General features: G+C 40.4%; 1 protein-coding gene across 2 annotated transcripts in view; it reads left to right on the forward strand.

The window, feature by feature from the left end:
- FAF1 (Fas associated factor 1) overlaps positions 1-24,063 on the forward strand; it is a 338,217-nt gene that overhangs the window by 274,457 nt on the left and 39,697 nt on the right. For both annotated transcript variants that reach the window (XM_019501327.1, XM_019501328.1), the window contains exons 14-15: positions 2,944-3,080; positions 5,910-5,998. In XM_019501327.1, coding sequence (XP_019356872.1) covers positions 2,944-3,080; positions 5,910-5,998 — 226 coding nt within the window. The remainder of the gene's footprint in view (positions 1-2,943; positions 3,081-5,909; positions 5,999-24,063) is intronic.

The following is a 24,063-nucleotide window of genomic DNA, read 5'->3' on the forward strand; positions in this document are numbered from 1 at the left end:
TTAAAAAAAAAAAAAAAAAAAAGAAACTTTTTCTTGTTTTTATTCCATTTTAAGTTGTTTAATAAAGAAATCAAGGAGGCATCTGTTTGTAGGAGTGGGGATCTATTTTGGTGTGTATCATTAGAGAAGAGAGTTGCTTACTCGTAATTGTACTCGGAAGATGTATATCTTCAGTTCATTATTCATTTATCTCTGCACCCTAAAGTATCTCTTCACCCTAAAGTTCTGTAGTTGCACCACTTTATTATTGAAATAATTGGGGCAATGATGTGGGCAGAGGAACTATTTCAGTTCCCAAAAAGCAGGTGGTGGTACTAGAAGCTGACATTTCGTTTAAAGAGCCAGCACAAGAAGTCCCCTTTTTGAAATCAGCATTTTTAGAGCTTTTACATTTCTTTAACAAACATTTCCTACTGTGATCCTCCAGGAGCAGAGACCCCAAGAATCATGACCTGTAATGCTGGGCAATGTTAGGGAGCTTTATACAATGTGTATTTCTCCCCTGGAAAAGCTTCAAACTATTTGAGAAATACTTTAATTCACTAAAGTATCCACGTCATTCAGGATCCTACGTATACAAACTTCACTTCTGTAATCAATATAGAGCACACCTGCATGAAAAATAGCCAGGCATATATTTTGTGTCTCTTGCTTTGCTGTGGAATGGATAAAGAACCATTAAGCTCCTGCAGGTAAGAGTGTAAAAGGACTAGTGGTGTATGGAGTCCAACTACCTCTAAGCCAGTTTCTATAGTATATTTTCTTCTAATGTTCTATAAATTTCTACGCCTTTTGTAGTGAAATTACATTAATTGGGAAAGTGCTCAAAATTCTTAATACAAGTCCCTGTCAGGAACATGTGTATGACAACTTCAATTTCTATTTTCTTGATTTCAGCTCATTACTGCTGGCCTGTCCCTCGGGGAGTCAGTCCTGACCCCATGAAGCCAGTTTGTCCCAGGGTCTTGCCATTGACTTCCATGGAGTCAGGATTTTGTTTCAGGAATCCCACACTTCAAAAATTCCTCTCCTCAGTGTTCTCAGGTCCCCTTTGCTATATCTTAATGAACTATATGTCTTCAGCTTTAGTTATTTCTAATTAATCAATCCCTGCAGCCCTTGAGGGTTTATGTTAATCTTAACTGAGCTCCTTTCAGTTAGCAAATACCATTCTGGTAACATGGTATCAGAGTTTAATGTAGTATTTCAGCTCGCCAGCATTCATCAGAAATCAGAAATGGTACTGTTCAGGTTATTGATCTATTTGGCTGATGATTGTAGAAGACATCCAATTCATAGTACTCACGTAATCCAGTAGTGTGAAAATGGTAAATTGTGTCAGGTTTGGGTATATGCGTTCTGTGACTTAGTCTGACAATTTTAACGTGGTTTCTAACAAGTAGTTTTTTCTATATCCCGTGGTAATGCTGGAATGCAATAAAGTAGAAAACCTGGATAAAAAAGGGTAATTACATTTCTCCACCAGAAATATGTTTTTGTGACTTAAAATGTTTAATAGTCACATCCTGCTTATTACTGCCAAACTACAGGATGCCCTTCATATTATGGATATGTTACAGCAGAAGTTATGTCTAAGTTTTTTGGGGGTTTTTTTTTTCATACTTTGGGAAAGTCCCTAATCTCTCAAGTCCAGTTTTATAATCATGGGCCTTCTCAGTTTCTAACCCAATTTCTGGATGATTTTATTAGCTAGAAATATATTGATTTTCAAATGAAATGTTTTGAATTTGTTTTGGATTTTGATATCAAGTGATTTTGAGCACATGACATTCTAATGCAGTTTATCTTTTCAAATAGATTTGCCTCCTAATGCGTGTGACAACAGGACTTTGCTCATCAGTTAGAGCATACATTTCAGAGCAGTTGTTACCTAAAATATTATCATAAGGCGTAAGAAAACACACGATTTAAGTTGCCTTTCATGAACATAATTAAGAATTAATAAGCCTGTACCAGTGGCTAGTCCTCGGAATTTCCACTGTTTTGCCTTTTGTGACCTGTGTTATTAAAAGTCCATTATTTTTACAGACTTTATTAAATTGGATCTTATTAAAGCATTCTATATTTGCATTTGGTCTTTCATAATTCATTATTATTATGACATTTACTTTTTACCATCAGATCTGAAAACATATCATAAGCTACCCTTTTCTCTTGAAAGAAATGCTAATTTCAAACAGTCCTCTAATGGAAGAGAAAAGCTTTATCAGTTTTTTCATTTATTCAAGATCGTGTTAAGAATACTAATGCTAGACTTCTGTATGCTAATATCTAAGAGCTTTTTTGGTCAAAAGCTTAGAATTATTGTTTTTAGACTACACTGCTAAGTAAGAAACTGGAGGGGGTACTACTCCAAAAGAAAATACAGTTCTAAAGTACAGATATTGAACGTTATGACTGATGAAAACATTTTGCTAATCTTTCATTATTAACGTGACATTATTAACTAATCATCATTATGATTTTTATATGAGTATAATAGCAATGTTATACTTCATTCACAGTACTGTACCTAACTGGTTTCTCTTAACCCACTTTGTGAGAAGTTTTTTTTATTGTGGGGGTTTTTCCTTCCTTTGTATTGTTTGCAGCACAGTTTACTAGATGAGCAGAAAAATGGAATTTCTTCATCAAATAAGTCACTGTCTGCCAGTTAGAATGTATTGTAATGCCTCCCATGTGGTGTATCTCCTATTTGTAAGCATACTTTTTGTGATTGAGTTTGGAGGGATAAAGTGCTCTACAACTGAATAGAGCAGCCTAGTTTTTAAGCAGTAAATTGTACTCAAGTAAATGGGCACATTTCACTATTTTTTAAGGGAAGAGATGTGTATAATTTATTAACTGAACAGTTTCTTTAGGTTACACTGGGTTTTTAAAGGGACTGCAATGTACATTTATATTGTTTTTCTGTATTTTTAGGTTTCTGACAATGTGCACTAGACACTTCGGTAGTGTTGTGGCCCAAACAATTCGAACTCAGAAGACAGATCAGTTTCCACTTTTCCTTATTATTATGGGGAAACGATCATCTAATGAGGTGTTGAATGTCATACAAGGTATAGTTCTTGATTTATATTGAGGACATTTCTTATTTTGATACTGAAACTGGCAGAAGACATCTTTGCTATCAGCTGTTAGTTTCTATCTTTGCTCTTAGATTTTTTTCAAAAAATAACTTCTGTGGTGACAGATTAATATGTTACAGAAATGAAAATAGCTGTCTCAGTAAATATATGTTTAATGAAACGAAATGTTTAAATAGTCCTAATTGTAATAATGATCATAGTTTAGGCTTGTTCTTTTAAAATGAATAACATAAATAATTTGAGTTAAGATGTCTAACATAGGAGCTAAGCTCCTAAACCCATTACTGTTGTTTTCAAAAGTGCTGAACTGTCTTGGACCTCACCTGTAGTTTTAACGATTGTTAAAACAAGTGTAGGTCTCCTGCAGGGATATTATGCAAGGGATGTTACACAAGCTTTTGGGCACAAAGTGGCCTTTCTTAGGTCTGGGTCAGAAGTGGACACAGCAGTGGTTCTCAACCTTTTTAAATTCAAGGTGCGCTCCGTAACTTCTGTGAATTGAGAGGCAACCCATTTTAAAAACTAGCTTATTTATGCCAGTGCTTACCTCCTTGCAGAGGAGCCAGGCAGGGGCCAGAGCCTACACTTGTCTGCTTATCTCCTCCACCTGGTTTATCTCCTCCCACCTCATGGCATTCTTCAAAGGGTCTCACAGCACCCCAGGGTGCCCCAGCACCTTGGTTGAGAGTCACTGAGGTGCAGCCTAAGGGAGAACTCCATGTTGAACCTCATGGGGAAATGGAAGTGGTCACTTAAGAAGGAAAATGGGAAGTAAATCTTTGGGATAAAGAGAGTGTAACAGAGGTAGGCACAGACCAAGTAAAGAACAGTTGAAATAAGTATACAATTATGTAAAGGAATGAGACCATTAAAAAGGAGAATGGCCATTTTTTCCCTTACAAAATGGGGTTAAACAAAAATAATTGTTCCACTTCGTATATAGTATAGGCCAGTGGTTTTCAGTCTTTTTTCCTAAGTGTAGCCCGGTGGTCTCCTTTTTAATAAATGTACCTGGGGAAGGGGGGCATGGTGCAAGGCCAGATGGCGAATGGGGGGAGGACAGGGGTGGTGAGCGGTGGCAGTGCGGCGCCTGTGCAGCCCACAAAAGTGCACCGCTGCTCTTGCCCTGGCCCGGCCCGGCCCTGCTCCCTTGAGGCAGTGGCGCTCTGCACCCCTGCGTACGTCTTGGGACCTTTCAAAGTACCCCCAGGGGTACGCATACACCCAGTTGACAACCCCTGGAGTAAGGTTATCTGCTTCTTTCCCACACCTGAAAATGGGCACCTTGTTCCTGCAAGCTTATCTAACATCCCTCCTGACTACATAGCTGGGCCAATGAGAAATATTACCAAACAAATCCTGATTCTCAAGCTACTCAGATGAGGAAGGTTTGTGAGATGAACTGTCTTCAATACCTCCACAAATTAAAATGCATCAGAGTAGGACTCTTATCCTTTTTATTATTTCTTTTTCCCTTTAAGTGCTTTTATGAAGCTGTCTGTATCTAGTTCTGTTCATTCTCATTCTCTTATGGGTTTTTTGAACAGTTACTGTTGCTTTGCGTAGATAGAGATGTTTGTCTGGGCAGCCACTGGACACCCTCATTATCTCTTCCTATGGCAAAGTGGACAGATGAACTGTTCCTGTTAAAAAATCTCCAGTGCAGCTTCATTTGGCTAGAAATTTTCCTTTTGATCTGTGTGACCCTTCCCATTCAAGAAATCTGACTTCCAAATCCAAGTTTTCTGCCAAGTAGTGCATAGTTTATCTCCACTAAAGACAAAAAACAGTTAAATATATCTCTGCTTCATTAGTTCTAGTGTTTATTCCACACAATTCAATAAATAGATTATTTACTCTGCCTTATAGACTCCACTTTGACAAAGTACTTAAATATGTATGTAACTTTAAGTCACAGTGAGTTATCGCATTTAAGTCAGTGGTACTTGTTTTCTTAAAAATTTAAATGTGCTTAATTTGTTACATTGGCGGTATAATGAATACTAAGAATAATTATAAAATATTCCAAATTATTCCACTTAATTGGGGTATAAATTTTATTCTTTGTAGTTTTTCCTTTCTTTCTTTCTTTCTTTTCTTTTTTTCTTTTTCCTAATAACTTCATAAACTTTAAGATGCTAATCTAACTCCCTCCTCAAATAAGTTTATAATACTATTAAAACTCTTAAGTTTTCATTAGGAGTAAATACACTGAAGAAAAAATAAGCAGCTCCTGCTAAAGACTAGTCATAACTGGTAAGAAAAAATATTCTGATTGTATAAGTAGATTGCTTGTAGGCATTCAAAATACTGGTTTTCCCCAGATTTTATTCTTGTACTTTCTTTAAATCAAGTCATGAATAGAAGCTTAATGGTGAGGCTTGTAATTACCCTAACTAGGAAAATATTTAGATCTACCCAAAAATGTAAAGTGTGTGTGTGAGACAGAGAGAGAGAAAGAGAGAGTCTCAGACACCATCCTTTTCTCTCATCAGTGATGAAAATATCAGTTGAAGAAGTAAAAGGCACAACCACTTAGCACAAAAATAGATACTCATGTTTGGAGAACTTAAAATTTCAGCCTGCGTTTGCACTAGTCAAGATTTGCTGGTAGAACATTTTAAAACATTGAAAAACTTCAATAAAAGGCAAATTAAAAACAATCTAATGAGATATTAGCATTTTCTAATCTGCCATATTTTAAACTCTCGTTATTCCTTATGGATTAATTCTAGGATGACTTTCCATTTTTTAATAACTTTAATAATATGAAGTTCAGCTATCTTCCTTTGTTGCTAGGTAACACAACAGTGGATGAGCTAATGATGAGACTGATGGCTGCAATGGAGATCTTCAGTGCCCAGCAGCAGGAAGACATAAAGGATGAGGTGAGAGTTGAAAGTTACTACAAACACCCAGTGGACTGAGGAGGATGGCAAATGCAAAGATAAACTAAAGTTTTTAAGCTGGTAAAGTTTGTTACTTTGTGTTTTAGTGTCTTCTTTTCATCACAGGAGGGAAAAATAGTCTGCTTTACCTATTTAGATCCCTGCAATTTGTTCGTATTGGATATGTCTGTCATTGTCAAGGCCCGTGTTTAGATTATAAGTAACGTTTTGTTTTGTTTTTAGTGGCATAATACTAAATTAATGTGACCATACCAGGAAATGTTAAGTATAAACTCTCTGTATTTTAAAGTCACAGATAGAAAACAAAAATCATTTGATTTGTTTATATGCGTATCTATTAAAAGAGCCAAATACTGGGTTTGAAAAGCAGTCTTAAAAATAGACCTGTGAGCTGCCATGAAACACTACTTCAGACAAAACAAAATGTAAGCCATGAATGAATTTTAGAAAAATGGTCAGTGTTTCAGTTGCATAGAAGTAGACACAAACCAAATATACAGTATGGAGATGTTTATCTGTTACTCTGTAAATTAAGAGTGGCATTTTTGAAGTAATGAAGTACTTAGTTAGGAATTTATAATAATAGGAGTGTTGCCATTCAAGATTATTGTTATCCTGGTATATAGACATTGATTGACAATAATTCACTAAATGCATTCTTCACATTTAAGTCTTGTGTCTCATTAGTACCAGATTTACTGATTATGTTGTATAATAATATGAAAGCACTCTATCTGCATGTGTATTTCACAGTTCATTTTTTGTCTTCATTTATGTTCCCCATAACTAATTTGTAAAGATATTGACTTTAATTCCTTTAATACTGAACACAAATTTTAATATGAGGGTTACAAGAAAAATCCAAGGCATAATATAATTGAATTTTTATTGCATTTTAACTGCAAGATGTAAGGGTTTGTTTTTTTTAATTGCCAGCATGAGAAGTTAAAAATCAGGTCACATGTAAGAGTACTAAGGAAGACCTGAGGTCTAAAAACTGTACTAAACTGTTTAGTAGGTCAAATCTAGACTTTATAACATCTAAGCATGTAAGCACAAACACTTACTATAAGCTTGCATCACAGATTTTAAAATTAGACTGTTGTCTTGTGCCTTTGATTAAAATCAGACCAACAAATTGGTTTGATGGGCCTGTACTCCCTTTTTTCATTTAAGCAAAAAAGATTCTGTGCCTGCATGCTAATTACAGCAGATGCTGAGAAATCCACCTCCTGCTGAAAACTCACCAGTACCTTAACATTTCTAGATTTCTGGCACTGAAAGAAGACGGGATTTATATTGTCACTCATGTTTATGCCTATTTGGCAAAATAACCATAGATGATAAAATTGTCATACTTGGAACAAGAACTGCAAATGCACTAATGTATTTGTGGAGTAATATTAAAATTGAAAGAGATATAAAACAAAGTGTATTTAAGATTGCAACAGATTACCATATGACATTTGTTTATTTAAGATGTGTAAGAGATTCCCTGGGAGTCATGTGTAGAGGACCTTATATAGCACAGTACCAACTGTACAGCAAAGCCAATTTGGACATTGTAACTATTGTGTTTTTGAAATTTTTAAGATGAGTGGTATGAGGTGTAAAACATTGCTGTTTTATGGCAGCTTTTAACACAGTATTTCCAGAAGTTTTTGGCTGTTTTTATGTTAATCCTCTGGCTTTCCAGAATTCTGGTTTGCATGCATGTTGAACCCATGTTCAGATGCTTCTGACTTTACCAAAATTAAATTGTTGAGGCTGAAAGGTCTTATCCCAGGTGACTAGCTAGGGCTGAACTTTTTTGAAAAAATGCAGCTAAAAGGTTAGGTGATTTCCTAGAATAAGGAACATTAGCAAAGTCACATTAATGAACATGTAGACACAACCAGGGGAGCATATGTTTGTTCTATCTGTGTTAAAAGACTTATAGTCATGTAATGGAGAAGCTCTAGCACCTCCCTGTTTTCGCAGGGAGCTGTCCTTTGTCAGTGATGTGCCTTTTGCCCTTTCTCTAGAAATTTGTCTTAATTTGCTCAAGGTAAAAGGCTCTGAAAAATCTCAGTTCACATGCATTTGAAAGGTTTGATAGACCTTGGCAGCTCAATTCTCTGGAGCTTCTGTCTGTGCTGAGCATGCTCCATTCCCTGTCAGTTTGTGTGGTGCCTGGACTGCACGTGCACCATCCCCACACAGGGACCGAGCATCCAGCTGCTGGGACTGAGCAGGACTTTCCCTGCAATGAAGAGGCAGAGGGATATTGGACAAGGAGTGCAGTGGAGAGTAAGGGACATGAGCAGGATTGGGCAGAAGGAAGAGACAGAGACAGGAACAAGTAGGGGGAAGAGGCAAGAGCCATGATGTAGGGAGAAGGGGAGGAGCAAGGATCATGGGCAGAAGTTGGGGGCAGGAACAGGAGACTGGGTTAAGGTCGGGGAGGTTGGAGGCAGGAGTTCAGTGTGGTGGGGTTTGGAAGAAAGTCCAGAGGGATAGTAGAAGCTAAATGGGGTGTGACGGATGAAAAGGTGGCACAAGAGCTTGAGGGGGGTGAGCAGAAGGGCCTGTAAACACTGCAGCATGACCCCTCCCCCGGCAAAATCCTGAAATTGAGTCAAGGAGTTCCAGAGTTCTCTGTTCCTTTGCTCTTTAGAATATAGCTGTGGTGGGCCTGAAATGTTTCTCCATCCTGGGGATCCAAACTCCTCTCTGCATCTGAAGAAAACAGTTTGTTTTGGACAGTGCTTTCTCCAATTCCTTTAGGTTTCCACATCATTGTGAACGGGGGTGGCTCTTGGTCCTGTTTTATGCTGGACTGTCCTGTTTTTAAACCCTTTGTTCCTTCTCCGTTTCTAAATGAGGAATGGATTGTGAAAGGTCCTGTTTTTTTCAGTTCATTGGTAGAAATATTTGTCAGTCATTTGTCCTCACAATTCAATTGGGTGTGCCTAGAGGTAGGGTGGTACACAGCTAGGAGGAATAGGGTTTGGGGAAAGCCAGGAAGGGAGGGACAGGGGGTGGCTTTTGTAGTGGCCCCACCCTTTACTGCTGATTGGCCACGAGGCCTGGCCCCCCCCCCCCCACATTGGATGGGGAGGCAGCAGCTCCGCCCCCACTGTAAAGGGGGGTCAGTTCCCCCCGCTCACCAAGTGAACATCCTGTATTCTGGGCATGTGTCAGTGGCCACCCTATTATGAACAGTGCTGGTGTATCTTCGTGTGTGTGTGTGTGTGTGTGTGTGTGTGTGTGTTAGATTCTTCCTGGAGATTGTAGTTTACTCATTCTTGAAAATACTTGGTAAACACTGGGGGCAAATTTACACATACTGTAGACTTAACTTGGATCACCATAAAAAGGATCACCATTGACCTTTGAAGTAGGAAGTAAAATGTAAAAGAGTAATATGTGAAGGTGTTTTTCCAGGAAGGGAGTATGTAAGAAGTAGAGTGTACATTATGTACTTAACAGAAGGTGTTGGCATGAGAAACAAAATATTGTCTTTTTGTGGTTTGCTACATAACATGTAACATTCTTATAAATCATGTCCACGACAAGTCATTCTGTTTAAACATCCACGCTTTTTTCTCTTCTTTTGGAGATCTTAGTGTAGTTACATGCCTTTATCTTTTTTTTTTCCCCCCCCAGATGTCACAGTTGCAAACAGGATACAGATTCCGGTTTCTGTTACTGTTTTCTTAATGGCAACCATAAGTCTTCATAAAACCACAAGAAGATAAATATAAAAATCTTTTGTATTTAAAAAAGTCAGCAGCATAGTTTTATTGTAAACAGGGACTCTTTTTTTTTTTTTTTGTGCATGTGAGAACTGGAAGTAAGTTCCTGTAATTATTAACATAAATTTTACTATTGAAACAGTGCATAAAATTAAACTTTACTTTTCCAGTGGATGCATATAAAAAGCATAACACAGATGTAATGTATCATTTGCTAGTGGTCTTCCATTATAGGGCAATTGCCTGATAATACAGTAGCTAATGGAGTTACTTTACCTAAACTGACAGAGGTGTGCGCTCTGGGATTGAATACATCCATTCAAGACCCACCTGATGAGCACTAGGGCTGTGCGAAGCTTTGGTAGCCAATTCAATTTGGAAGAGATTCAGCCCGATTCAGGGAAACCAATTAAAAGCTCTGAATTGATTTGAAGTATCCAAATCAATTCAGAAAAGCTTTGGAAAAGATTCAGCCGCTTTGGAGATTCGGTCATAGACTAAACAGGCAGCTGGTAAGTCTGTTGGGTTTGGGGGAGGAGGGAAGGAAGGAGCATGGGGGAGGGAGGGATTGGGACTGGGACTGGGACTACCTGCTCAGCTGGGGCAGGGGGGCATGTTACTCAGGGAGGGGGCAGAGGGGCATGGAATGCGGGTGCAGCAGTGCTGGGAGTGGGGGCTCTGCCCTGCTGCTGCTTGCCGAGCTGGGGCAGCGGGGGGCAGGATGTGGGCATGGCTTGCTGCAGGCAGAGGGGGCAAGCAGCAGCAGGGCATATCCCCTGCTCCCAGCACTGCCGCGCCTGCACCCCATGCCCTGCCACACCAGCTGACAAGCGGCAGCAGGGCATAGCCCCTGCTCCCAGCACTGCCGCACCCGCACCCCATGCCCTGCCGCGCCGGCTGACAGGTGGCAGCAGGGCATAGCCCCTGCTCCCAGCACTGCTGCACCTGCACCCCATGCCCTGCCGCGCCAGCTGACAGGTGGCAGCAGGGCATAGCCCCTGCTCCCACAGCTGATGTGAGCGCGGTAGTTCTGGGAGCAGGGGCTATGCCCTACTGCCGCCTGGAGCGAGCAGCACCTGCATCATGCCCCTCCCCTGTGCCAGCTGGGCAAGCAGAACATAGCCCCTGCCCCAAGTGCTACTGCACCTGCATCCCATGTTGCTGTGCCGGCTGGCAAGCAGCGGCAGCGCCTGCCCCCCTCCCCCCCACCCCCCTGTGCCGGCTGGCAGGTGGTGGCAGCACCCGTCCTGCCACTCCAGCTGCCAAGCGGCAACAGGGCATAGCCCCTGCTCCCAGCGCTGATGCAGGCGTGGCAGGACTGGGAGCAAGGGCTATACCCTGCTGCTGCCTGGAGCAAGCCACTCCTACTTTGCACCCCCTTCTCTGTGCCAGCTAGGCTAGGTGGGGCCTGGGGCTGGGCAGGGCATCCATGGGAGCTTCTCCCACAGCTCCCCCTGCCTGGGCAGAGGCAGGCATAGCTGGAGTAGCCACAGGAGAAGCCCCCATGGCTGCACTTCCCGGTCCCAGCCTCCCGGCACTTCAAAAAAAAAAAAAACAAAAAAAAAAGCAAAAAAAAGCCCTGCTCTCATCGACTTTGGCAGCGGTGATCAGGGCCTCTGAGGGCTTATGGCAGAGTCCCCCTGTGCATTAGGGGGCAGCAGGGATTGCCCCCCTTCACCTGGCACCCACATGGCAGCTGCCATATGGTGCGGGTGCAGCACAGCTTGGCAGGGCGCTGCACGCTGTCTGAGAGCTGTGGTGGCTGTAGCCCCAGCGGCCCCAGCTCCCAGACAGAGCACAACGCCCTACCGAGCTGCCTTGCACCTGTGCCATGGGGCAACTGTTGCGTGGGTGCCGTGGGGGGGTGATCCCCATTACCCCACGCTGCGCAGGGGGGGCTCAGCCACGAGCCCTCAAAGGCCCTGATTCCCACTGCTGCAGCCGGTGAGTGCAGGGGTTTTTTGCGGGTTCTGGTGGGGGGGGTTGAGTTTTTTTAAGTGCCAGGAGGCTAGGGCCAAGCGGGGGCTGGGGGGCTGGTAAAGGCAGCCATGGGGGTTTCTCCCGTGGCTCCCCCCACCTGGGGAGAGGCAGGCACAGCCGGAGAAGCTAGGGAGAATGTGTAGCTGCCCCGCTGTGCCTCTCTCTCCCCAGCAGGTCCAAATCAGCGCCCAGTCTCCAATTCTGATTTGGTCATATCGAACGCGGGGGCGGGGGACAGTGATTCGAATCACCAAATCGAATCGCTGTCCTCTGAATTGGCCAAATCCGAATCCTAAGCGAATACTTCCCTATTCGCACAGGCCTAATAACCACCTCTCCTTCAGTGACTATCATCTGAACTTGGCCATGGGCTGTTTAGCACTACAGTACAGTCTTGTGCCACCTGAGTAAAAGTTGGCCATGGTAATACAGTTAGCCAAAACTTGGCTTTAGTATTAGTGGATTAATTAAATGTACTGGCTCTGCTTCATAGGGTTTTTGAGAGTGATTTGGGAGCTTATTTTTAATGTCAAGTGTGAAAAATCTCACCATGTGGTTAGTGCATTGGATTTCACTTCTGTGTGTTTGTTTACGTTTGTGCCATTGATTAATTTTTTTCCTGCAGAATCCCAAAAGAATCGCCTGACAGAAAATGAAAATGTATTTCATGTGTTTGTATCTGCAGGCATGGTGATTGGATATGCCTGTCACAGGGGTGCACTCAGCAGTTTGATAGCTGTAAAGTGGGTTGCCCTTTACTGAGCTGATCCTTTCCGGGCATCTTCTCTTCCCCTTTCCTTACTTTCTCCACAGGACAGCCAGCTCTGCCTGCCTGGCCTCCTCTTTTCCAGGTCTCCACCACACTCATGCAGGTAGCCAGGCACCATACCGTTTCTCATTTTGTAATGCTTTAACCTAGAAGCCACCCCTAGCCTTAAGAGGCTTTAAGGTCCACCTGATTCTTTTGGGTCTCAATGCAGCTGTCCCTTCATTATCATACTGTCCAGCCATCATGCTGTCCTGTCCCTCCCACCTGCTTCTGCTACTGGATCAGCCACATTACCGTGTAATGAATAATAGAGCACGATCAGCACCATACCATTACTGAGTAACAAGGTAACAAGGCAGATACCATAAAGAAGTAGCCAGCAGGAGACAGCAGTGTCAAGCACAGCAGGGGACCAACAACAGCAAGTCAGGGGGAAGAGGATTGACTGGAGTAAGCGGTGATGATCAGGCTGTCACCATTATAGCCCTTTCTAAGGAGCCCCAGATCAAGTTGCAGCCAGGGGAGTTCAAGGTGTAGCAAGGGAAGTTTTAGATTAGATATTAGGAAAACAGTTTTCACTGGGAGGTAGTAAAGCACTGGAACAGATCACCCAGAGAGGTGGTGGAGTCTCCATCCTTGGAGGTTTTGAAGACCCAGCTAGACAGGACCTTGGCTGGGATGATCTAGTTGGGGATGGACCTGCTTTTAGCAGGACTAGATGACCTCCTGAGGTCCCTTCGAACCCTAATTTTTCTATGCTTCTAAGCCTTTAGTTTGTGTATGAGAGGTTAGGTCAGTGGATGGGTACAGATATAAACACAGGCAATGCCAAGTAATTTCTTTTTATAACTCAGTTTCTGTCCCTTCCTTCCTCTTTCTTTGTATGGACAGTGGTAGTCAAACTGAAAGGGGGTCCTTACCTACCCGGTAGACAGGGATTGTAGGGTGAAAAGCCCCCTGATACAAGGACTTACAAGCTTGTTCCCACACCAGAGAAGGCTTCTGAGTCGTAAAGAAAGATTCAAGCCAAAGTGCATCCATCACCAACCGCTGGTGAACAACTTTATGCTTTTTTAGGGGATCTGTAGGAATCATGCTAATGGGTGCTGCACTAGTGAAGTCATGAACCAGTTCATATTACTAGCTGTTCTAGCCATGCCCTCTCCCTGGACATGATGCCTGCTTTTGAAGCTAAATTTAGGCTCCCCAGGAAAAAGGAGATACTATGGCCTCCACATCAGTGCACTCATTTATGGAGGGTTTTCTGTCCTTTGCGAATGTGTCTTGAAACGGAGATGGCACAGCATCTGTCACTGCAGACCAGGAAATGAATTGGGACTTCTCAGCAGCCTGAGATTCCTAGGGGTGCACTACACCCCTTTATCCTAAAATGTTACTAGCTAACACTGGGCTGGGAAAAGCGAAAAAAAGAGGAGGGGGGCAATCATTTTAATGTCTTGTTCTTGGGGAATGTACAGTGGATAAAAAAAAGTGTCCACGGCTGCTTTGTTTACATTTGTTGGCTCTGTATTTGACTGTTAAATGATCATTTCAGCGTCGCATGATAGTCAAGACTGGAATCTGAATTTGTCACACATGAAACTAATGAGAAGAGATCTGTGATTAAATACTGGCATGACAATGCAACACACCTGTTCTGAGCCTATCCTAAACATTTGTCTTTTCTTGCCCGAGGAGGAGGCTTCTCAATGGATTACAGTAACACTTTTTGACAAGCTTATACAGGGTGGAGTTCCCATGTAATGACAGGGCTCATTTGATGATATCTCAGTAATGCATTCTTTTTATTTTTGCTGTCAACATTTATTACTGTAAAAGCATTGACTGTTACACAGCTGGTCCAACTTGTCCGCATTTGATTTAAGTAACTGTAGGTCTAACCTAATGTTTATTTTTCTAGTTATGCAACATTAGTGTTCTTGCTTTTGGATTAGACTTCAAGGTATGTGTGCATACACAGTATACCCATAATGCTTGAAAAAGCTCTTTATTTTTACAAATCCAAATTAAAACCTTCTATTCACTTTAAATTGCCCTCAACTGACATACTGCTTTTACTCTTGAGAAAACTGACAGATGCAGAAATTTAAAATGGAAGAGCTGTTGTAAAGACATTAAAATTGAAACTAAACCATACAAAAAAGTGGTTGTGTAAAGTCAAAGGCAGTTACTTGACCATAGGTATTGTTTTCTCTGTATGTTGCAAGAATTTGAGAAAGAATCCATATTTGATTTTCAACTCATTTTGGATGGGAATTAAAAAATATATGTAAAAAGAAGCCAAAAAATCCCCTTAATTTCACAACAGCGACTGTTAATAGGAATGCAATTTATATGTGCATCCATCCACAAAATGTTTTTAAAACAGTGATTTATGACAGACACTATTGTGTCATTGTCATAACTTTGCACTGAGTGTCCTAACTCAACATCACCACTCCTGCAGCAAAAAAAAAAAAAGAAATAGTGGTCCACATTAACTACTAACCTGGAATTGTCAGGGCTCCAAACGTCCTTTGCAAAGCTATCTGAGCAGTCTTTTCTCCTTCTACAATATCATTCATTTGAATTAAGAGCAAACCGCACTCCCCTTCTCACAGGTTTCTCTAGACAAATAGGACTTTTGACATAAGAGCACCCTAGCAGATGGCAGTAACTCCCTCTAGTTTCCAGCCACTGGTACTTTGCCTCCTTCCTTTTCACTGTTGATGTTTGTGATATAACATTTAATCCACCGAGGAAAACTGCAGTAAAACTACACTAATTGATATTTTGCTAATCCATCACCTTCATGGCTTGCCTACTCCATCTCTCTTCACTTCTTAGAAACAATGTAATTGTATTCTGCAGTTAGGGCTTGTATCAGGAAAGAGAGGAAGGATTTAGCCTTGGTGAAATGACACACTAATATGCTGCTACTATTTTCCTAACTAGCTCATTCACAGCACTGCATTATGGCATGTTGACATACCCTACGCGTCCCCCTGAGCTATGTTTTCTTCAATAAAGTTATGCAGGTTCCTAATGCTCTGTCACTGCACATACCCAGAGCATGCCGCCATCCTAACAGAGTAGGCTGAGGCACCTATCTCATGCTTAAGATGGACAAAACAAGCATTCAGAAGCTGGTTTGATTTACAGAGTAGGCACTCCTATGATTGAATTCCTTGAGAGCACCCAGTCCAACTTGTGTACCCTTGGTAGGCCTATCATGAATTGAGAGCTTTAAGTTCAACAGAAAGCCCAGTGGCTATGTCCAGTTTCATTCTAAAACATGATGGAGAAGGAGATGGTGGTGATCCTGCCCACCTTTTGTAGCGGTTAGAGGTCTCATCCAGAAAGTGGAGACCTCAGTGCCCTCCACATCTGGAATTTCAAACCCTCTACTTTCACTTCCCAGTGACAGCTAGAAAATGGCATTTAGAGGTTTGCTTTTGGGAATTGGCTTGTAGGTAAAGTAGATATGTATTAGAACAATGGTCCAGGGCAACAGCAAGGATTAACTGATTTCTAAAAGCCTGTTTGTGACAAAGTTTCTTTCCAGCCACACTGTGTCTGACACAGATGAGCAGCAAGGAGATACGTAGGCTGGGAAATCGAAGGCATGTACCACACTCTTCCTTAACAGGAGATGAAGGACTCCACTGTGTTGGCCAGGGTACAGTGCCCTGTTGCAGAGCCCTTGGGATTTCTGGTTTTGGGGAATAGACCAAAGTAGGAGGCCAAAGCCTTACACTTCCTCTTGAAGTCATCATGCAACAGGAATGCTGCCTTTTTATTCTGATACCTTCTAATGCCAACTCTAAAATCTGCCATTGACCACAGTAACTATCTTCTCACACCCAACTTCCCCTTTTGAGTAAAATGCTGCCTCATCTCTTCAAATCTTTCTTGTACAAGAGTGTTCAGCTTCAACATTTTCAAACGCCTTGGTTGCTATGAAGCAAAGTTGTTATTTTTTCTCCTGGTTTAGGACTCTGTAATAAGCTTTGTCAGAGGATTTCCCTCTTAAAGAACCAACAACTCAAATGTTTGGAAAGACCACATAAAACAAATGATCAGCATTAAGTGGTTATTTTGTCCCACATACTGGTTATAATACATGTCAGCTCATGTACTAGTTGAATGTTATAAGAACTAGATTCATTTGTGTGATTCTCATATATATATATATATATATATATATATATATAAAAACACATTTTACATACACTTTTATATCTTGTGAGCACCCCATCATGTGTTTAAGTTATACAATAAGCTAGTCTGTCATCTTCAATGGATCAAACTAATGCCTCCACTGCACAGGTTTGGTTAGACAAACAGGGTGTTTTTCTTCATCACTCCCATGAATAGCCTTGAGCATTTGCAGGTTTTAACTTCAGGAGTGGTTCAGTGAAATCAAGCGTCTTTCAAATAAACATTCAGCATTCGTAAATATACTTTTTTTTATTGTAACTGCCACTTTCTGGCTTAACTCCTCAGAGGCAGGTCTATTAGTTGTGATGCTCTATGCAAACCTGCAGCTCATGGTCACCCACTTGGTAACTTCCGTGTGTGCTAGCGGCCCAGGTAACTTCGGTGTAGAATCAATATCTAGAGTTAAATCTTGCCTTCTTACATAAAAAGCACTGGAGAGCTAAAGTTAGAAGGAAAAAAAAATCTTCAGTAGTATGTCTGATTTTTCCACTATATCATCTGTCTCGCCATTGGGGCAGAGTTTTGCAGTCCTGTATTCAGTTGATGAGACTGAAGTTTTGCCCTTGTCTAGTATCCTGTCTCTGACCATGGCTGTTTAAACAGGTATGGTCTTCCAGCGTTGCCAGTAGGCCATCTGCTTTTGAAGGTATGGAGAGGTAGGTAGGGTAATCATGTGGAGTCTCACTGCCCCAATTCTGCTGCTTCCCAGTCTCATCCCCCACAACATCCTGACTTCTCATGTGAGCTCCTCCATTTCTTTCTTCTGAAGGTTGGAGGCTGACAATGAGGATCAAACATCCATGCAACTTGACGGTCCCTTTTTCATTCCAGCATCTCTAAATCCTTTCTCCTCTGCCATCTGATTATTTGCTTCTGTCTCTTTCCACGCACATCCTCACAGCCTCACCCTCTTTTTTTTCTTTTGTACTCTTCTTTCCTTTTTGCCATTCTCTCCTGTCACCGTAATACGTTTTTTAAAAGTACTAATAATGTTTGCCATCTCCACTTGGATCCACGTGGCTTGTAGATTGTGTCCTTTTTCCATCTCACCATTTGTGCTGTATAAATGCACGGATCATAAATTCATGAAAAGAAAGCAGGGATCTTTCTTTGTCAGTCATGTGAGCTCATCCACAGGCAGAATTTAGCCATAGAAGGCCACGTTTATGAGGAAAGAGGGTTTTTTTTCCCTTTTTTAATAATTGTAGGTCTCATTCGGTTTCTTTGTATGGAAATCCTTGCATGCTTGCCCTTTTTATTTTGCTGCATGCAGAATAATGTGCCTGCACTGACTTCCATAGAATCATCTCGAAAAACTTTGATCCAGATAAATTAAATACATTTTATGAATGCCGAATTTTGTTTTTCATTCAACAACATGATGGGACTTTGTGTCAGATTAAGCTTTTGATAGGATAAGAGAACTTATTTCTTTTTAAGCGTATTCATAAAAGAATGTCAGGGCCAGAAAAGTTCAGTTCTCCATGAAACAAATATTTATTCTAAAATCTTGACAGTTGAATTCTACCTGAGTTTAAAAATAAAACAGATACTTAATCAACCTTTTTCCTTACAAAAAAGAAGCAATGTTAACAGTAGAAGATCATAGGAAAGTAGGGCTGGACAAGACGTCCTGAAGTCACCTAGTCCAGCCTGCTGCTCGAAGCCGGCTACCCCTGACTAAGCCATCCTAGCCAAGTGTCTGTCTAACCTGATCTGGCAAATCTTCAAGAATGGAGATTCCCAGCTTCTCTAGGTAATGCTTGACCACTCTCATATAATCAGAAAATTTCTCCTAATCTCTAGCCTAAATTTGCCCTCCAGAGGCCACAAAGAAAATCCACCTTTGTCCTCTCTGTAATTGCCCTTTAGGTATTTAAACCTGTTATCAAATACCCCCTTGGTCTTCTCTTCTCCAGGCTAATACCCATAGTTCTTTCAGCCTTTCCTCGTAAGTCCTCCTTTGCAGGCCCGTAATCATGTTTGTTCTGCATTGGGCTTTTTCCAAACTGCCCACATACTTCTTGAAGTGTGGGACCAAAAGCTGGGCCCTGCACTTACCCCAGCCCTGGCTAGAATTGAATCAAAAGCTTCAGTTTCACTATCATCTTTATATTTTAAAAATATTTCTCCTTCATTGCACTCAAGCTGACAATTAAATATTTTGTTATATTGTCAGTCTGACACCAGGTTAATAGTATAATGACTTGTTGGCATTGGATAATATAACATTTCTGAGTGACAACTGAAGAGTGGGAAATTCCAGGATCTGTACTTCATACTCTAACGGTTAGCTTTGTGAAGAGTGCAGTAATTTCCCAATCTACTTTTGTATAGGTACAGGGCTGTTCTGTTGCTTGCTTAATACAATTGTCATTAATATGTCTAAAGAAATGGCTTGCTTTTTTTAGCTTTTGTCATGACAGATGCCATTCCGACTCAAAAATACATGAATAGCCCGTGTTTCACTTATGTGAGCTTATACAGCATGTGTGTATATGATACTAATTGTAACAGTAATGATCTCTGGCATGATGTTAGATCACATTTTAAGAACTTATTTGCACATTTTTTGTTAAACAAATTGCCAGTGTTCTAGTTTTGCCAACAGCTTTATGTGAACAATATCGTTAGTCTGCTGTCAGGGAAGTGAATTGTCACTTGCTTTCCAGTGACCTGTGAAGCTCTTAGCGAGCATATCTTGAAAAACTGTATTTAATTAATTACAGTGCAAAATGGAGTGGTGTTTGATTATTAAAACGCTCCTTAAAATGTTGGAACAAAACATGTTAAAAGTACACTTTCTGTTGTACGTGGAACTTTCTACTACACCAGTAATTATAAATACAACAAAGATTTGATTGAATTAAAACTGATCTGAAGCAAGTATAAAGATATTACATGAACATATTGGTTTATGATTTTCAGATTTACTCACAAGAAATCTCATTCTCAAATGTACAAAAAAGCAAACTGCTCAGTGAAACGAACATATTTATAGGCAAATTCTGCCCCGTTTTCACTGATTTCAGAAGGAGTTGTGTTAATGAAATTGTCTGGAATGTGGTCTTTTCACAAGTGTTTTTTTTTAATATTGTATATATAAAGTCACATTTTAGCAAATTAATTTTAAATTCTAGTTTTCAAAATAGAACAAAATAAAGGTTAGCGATACCTTGATTTTCAGAAATTTCAGCTTAAAATTTTAAGTTTTTAAAAATTGGTGCCATTTTTCTCGTAATTTTCAGTCTGAAAAAAAGACCTGGTTGTTACTCTGTGTTCAGTTATAAAAACAAATGCATTGTTCAGACCTGGCAAGAGTCCCATATTTCTTAGTCCACTCTTGCTGAGAGAGTGAGGGAGAGAAACCTCCCAGTGAAATACCCACCACAGGAGACAGAAGCCCATGTGTTCTTAGTTCAGCTTTTCTACTAATTGGTAGTAATATGATTGTGCAGTTAATAACCTTGTTATTGACCAAGGCCTTGACACCTACCCAATGTAGTGAGTAGTTTTAATTCCTGCTGCCCATTTGACAAAGCAACTGAAAAGTTGCAGAAGGTCTCTTCTGAGACTAGAACATGAGTATCTAATATGACAGCTCTCATCTGTCTTCCCACATTGCCTATCTTTCAGAGAAAATGAGACAAATGCTTGTGTCTGCCTATGGTCAAGTTAGCACAACTTTGGATATGGGCAGTTGAATCTGTAAAGAATCAGACTTGAAAACTGAGGGCTCCCTTTTGGACTTATGCATAATTAATAGTTCATTCACATTCTGTTTCTCTTGTACTAGGAGGGAGTTATTTCACAGTAGTAACGGGAAGATATTTGAAAATATATATACAATACAAAATGGAATATTTTATTCATATTCATTTTTATAAAACATTTAGTTAAAATCTAAATTTGGCACCTACAAGTGTCCACATGGCTTCTCTTTAAGAAGCAGTGGAGATTTTCTAAAAATTAAAATGGTGTTTTTTATAACTTGCTGTATTGCCGTTTGTGTCATTTAACCTGGGAGTTTAGTTTCTAGTGATCTCATACACCTATTGTGTGGCTTGAGTACAGTATGGTTCATCTGTGCCTGAGTTCCCTGTAAAATAGAGATGACATTTTCCACTTTCACAGAAGTATTGTGAAATGAAATCATGTTCATGAAGTGTTCCAACTGCTTTGGGGTTTCACAGAACACATGTCAGCTAAATTACTTTTTCTTTATTAGATGAAAAATAATTATGTAAGAATAGTGTTTATTTAGTGGCTTAGTGATATAACTAATAACCTTTCTTCTTTTCTTTGCCTGTTCACTTCTACACAGTAAGACTTTCTTTGGAAAGTGGTTTCCTTCTACTTCTGTTTAAATTTGTGTCTCTTTTTTGTGTTCTGGGAGCAGTGAGTCATCGTTGCTGCTTTGTGTGACTTCTCTGGAGGAAATCTAGACTAAAATAGCAAACTACATTACAAGTGAAAAGAACAGCACGAAAATTTGTCCAGGGTGTAACTGCAAACTCAGGAAAGTGAATAGCTTTGTGAGAACACCTAGTGTCATGTTTGGATTTGCACAGTAGTAGTAAGCAACTGTAACATAGCACAAATGCATACGTAGAAATATTTTATATGCGTATTGAGGTCCTTTCTAGTCCTGCTCCTTTAGGAGAATGTGAGACTCACTCTTCTTAGCTAAAAATGTCCACATGCTAATGCTATCTACTCTAGTTATCAGTTTGACTCTAAGGTACATTTTAGTATGAGCAGCAATATCCAGGCTTTGCTGTGTAATTGTTTATCTCTAGATGAAGGCTGAACTATGGGATTTCACATATTTCTATCCAGACCAGCCAGTCGTGCATAGTAATTCTTCACATTCCTGACATCCTATTCATAATCCATCCTCTATGAGGATGTTGCTTCCAAAAATAAAAGGAAATAAACTGTTAGAAAAATCCCTGAAATTTATCTCAGAATACTTGTAAAAGAACCTATATTGCCAGTATTTTTAGAGTTTCTTCTTTCTGACCCAGAATACATAATTTAAAACAATAGGCCTTTTTTTTTACTTTTGAAAGAATTATTTAATAGTGCTTAAACCCTTGCTGTATGTAAATGGATTCTGTCTTTAAGAAACAACAGAATATGTTCTTTCATGTTTTCCCCTTTTTACCAGTTTGAGATGCCAAATAAAATCACTTCACTGTACCTTACCACAGGTCTGGTTTGTAGTATGGCATTTTGGTGAGAATTTTAATGTTCAGTCTTAAACAAATTTGAAAACTTTCTCAGTTAATTTTGTTTTTACTTTGATTCCGTAAACTAATGGAATCACAGTATTAAGTTATGGCTGCTTATTCTTCTGGGAGAAAACCCCCCAGCAATTTATACGTGACATTTTGGTTTTTCCGAACACAGTAGTAGCATTTTGTTTGACTTCTATAAATGAGTTAAGAGTTTGATGTGCTAAATTGCAAAAATTGAAAATGAATAAGGTTCCTTCTGGAAATACCTTAGGATTTTTCAAAATGTGTCTCCTTCTCCAGGCTGTCTGTGATGTGACCTTTTTTTGGTATACTCTAGCAGTAGGTCTGTTTCTTGCAATCTTGTGGTCAATTTGAGACATAACACATGGAAGCCCCGCCATGGCAGAAGGAGGTTTCTGTTATCCATTATATCCTGTTCCATAGGAGGAGTTGGGATACCTTCTGTAGTGTTTGAAAAGCCTTTTTTCCTTCAAATACTGGAAAGCTATTTTATTATTTTATACCACCTACTCCAAACCCCAGAAACTGAATATCTGCATATATATAAAGCCTCTTAGTATGAGGAAGGGCAGGAGAGGAATTAGGTTATCCAGAATCACAAAAGCATTATTTTCCGTGATGCAAATAGTACTTTCTTAATTTCTAGTTCAACCCATGAGTAAGCTGAGGGTTTTATCGTCTTTTATTAATGGAATGTAAAAATGGAGAAGGTTGAATAGACTTTGGTCCTATTTTTGTAAGACTAAGTAGTTCACTGGAAAATGATTGTGTTATTCTCAAGATGGGGGTTGCTTACCTTTTCCAGCAATTTGTCTCCTCTTCTTGCTGATGTATGCTAATTTAGAGTTCCTTTAACTGCTAATACATTAGATTTTTGTTTGAGGTACATCTTGGCATGTTTACATGACACAATAATTACAGTTAATTTATACCTCTCCAATAATCTCACTTCAAACCGAGTACTTGCCAGCTGTTCCTGTGAAAAGTCTAGGGAGGAAAAATGATCAATTTGCAAAATCATTCCCTTACGTACAATAAAATTAGTAGATAATATAATATATTGAAACACAAAAATCAATTGTACATAATTACGTATTATATTTTTATTTCCCTTAAAAATAGAGGACCATGTTTTTAGTTAAGATGCTCTGTTAGAGGCATTAGTGATGGCATCAAGAGTGACTGGTCGTTACAGGATAATGTTACCAGCAGTGTCGCAGATATATAGTGTTATATATATGTCTCAATGACTGCCACTCCTGGGTTGTGGGGACCTGTCTAGCTACAGTGGTAGGCTATAGAGGGAGGAATCACAAACCAGCAAATGCTGGCTTTGATGGGGCTGGCCCCAAAGAAGCAGAGCACAGAGCTGTATAAACGTGCAAGTCACAGCCTCCAACTGCAGCACTTAGGATGCAGGCAGTGGAGGAGGCGCAGGGTGTGGAGTACAAAGATAGGTGTTTCTCCCTGCCCCTGCTCTTGCTGTTCTACACGCAGGAACAAGTAGGAGAGAATGTGTAGAAACAAGCAGTTTCTGAGACGGGCAGAAGGAGGAGATTTGTAAGCATGGTGTTGGTGAGCAATGGGAAGGAAATGCTCTGAGCTGCCCTCAAGACTCTGGTCTTTTGTCCGATACTGTCCTTTAGCTTAAATAGGTCTCCTCCCTCTCTGACGTTTACTTGCTGATGTGTTTAAGGAGAGTAATCCTTTCCCATCTGAACCCTCATTTTGTTGGACTAAACAAGCCGAACTCTTTCAGGTTTCTCCTGTAAGGTGGTTTCTCCATTTCCTTCATTGTCCTACTAGCTCTGTCCTGCAGCTATTCTGACTTTAATTTATCTTCCTTGAACATGGATGATAAGAACTATACTCAGGATTCTGGATGAGGTCTTATGACTTCCGGGAATGTCTCCTTGCCGAAAAGGAGGCTTACTCCCAATGGAAAGGAGGGGTCATCACTAAGGAGGACTATTCAGCAGTTGCTTGGGGATGTAGGGGGATGGTTAGGAAGGCCAAGGCAGAGGTGGAACAGGGGCTGGCTTCCCGGATTAAGGACAACAAGAAGTCCTTTTTTAA

This window comes from Gavialis gangeticus, unplaced genomic scaffold (genome assembly GCF_001723915.1).
Source record: "Gavialis gangeticus isolate Ggan-Ray unplaced genomic scaffold, GavGan_comp1, whole genome shotgun sequence".
Lineage (NCBI taxonomy): Eukaryota > Metazoa > Chordata > Crocodylia > Gavialidae > Gavialis > Gavialis gangeticus.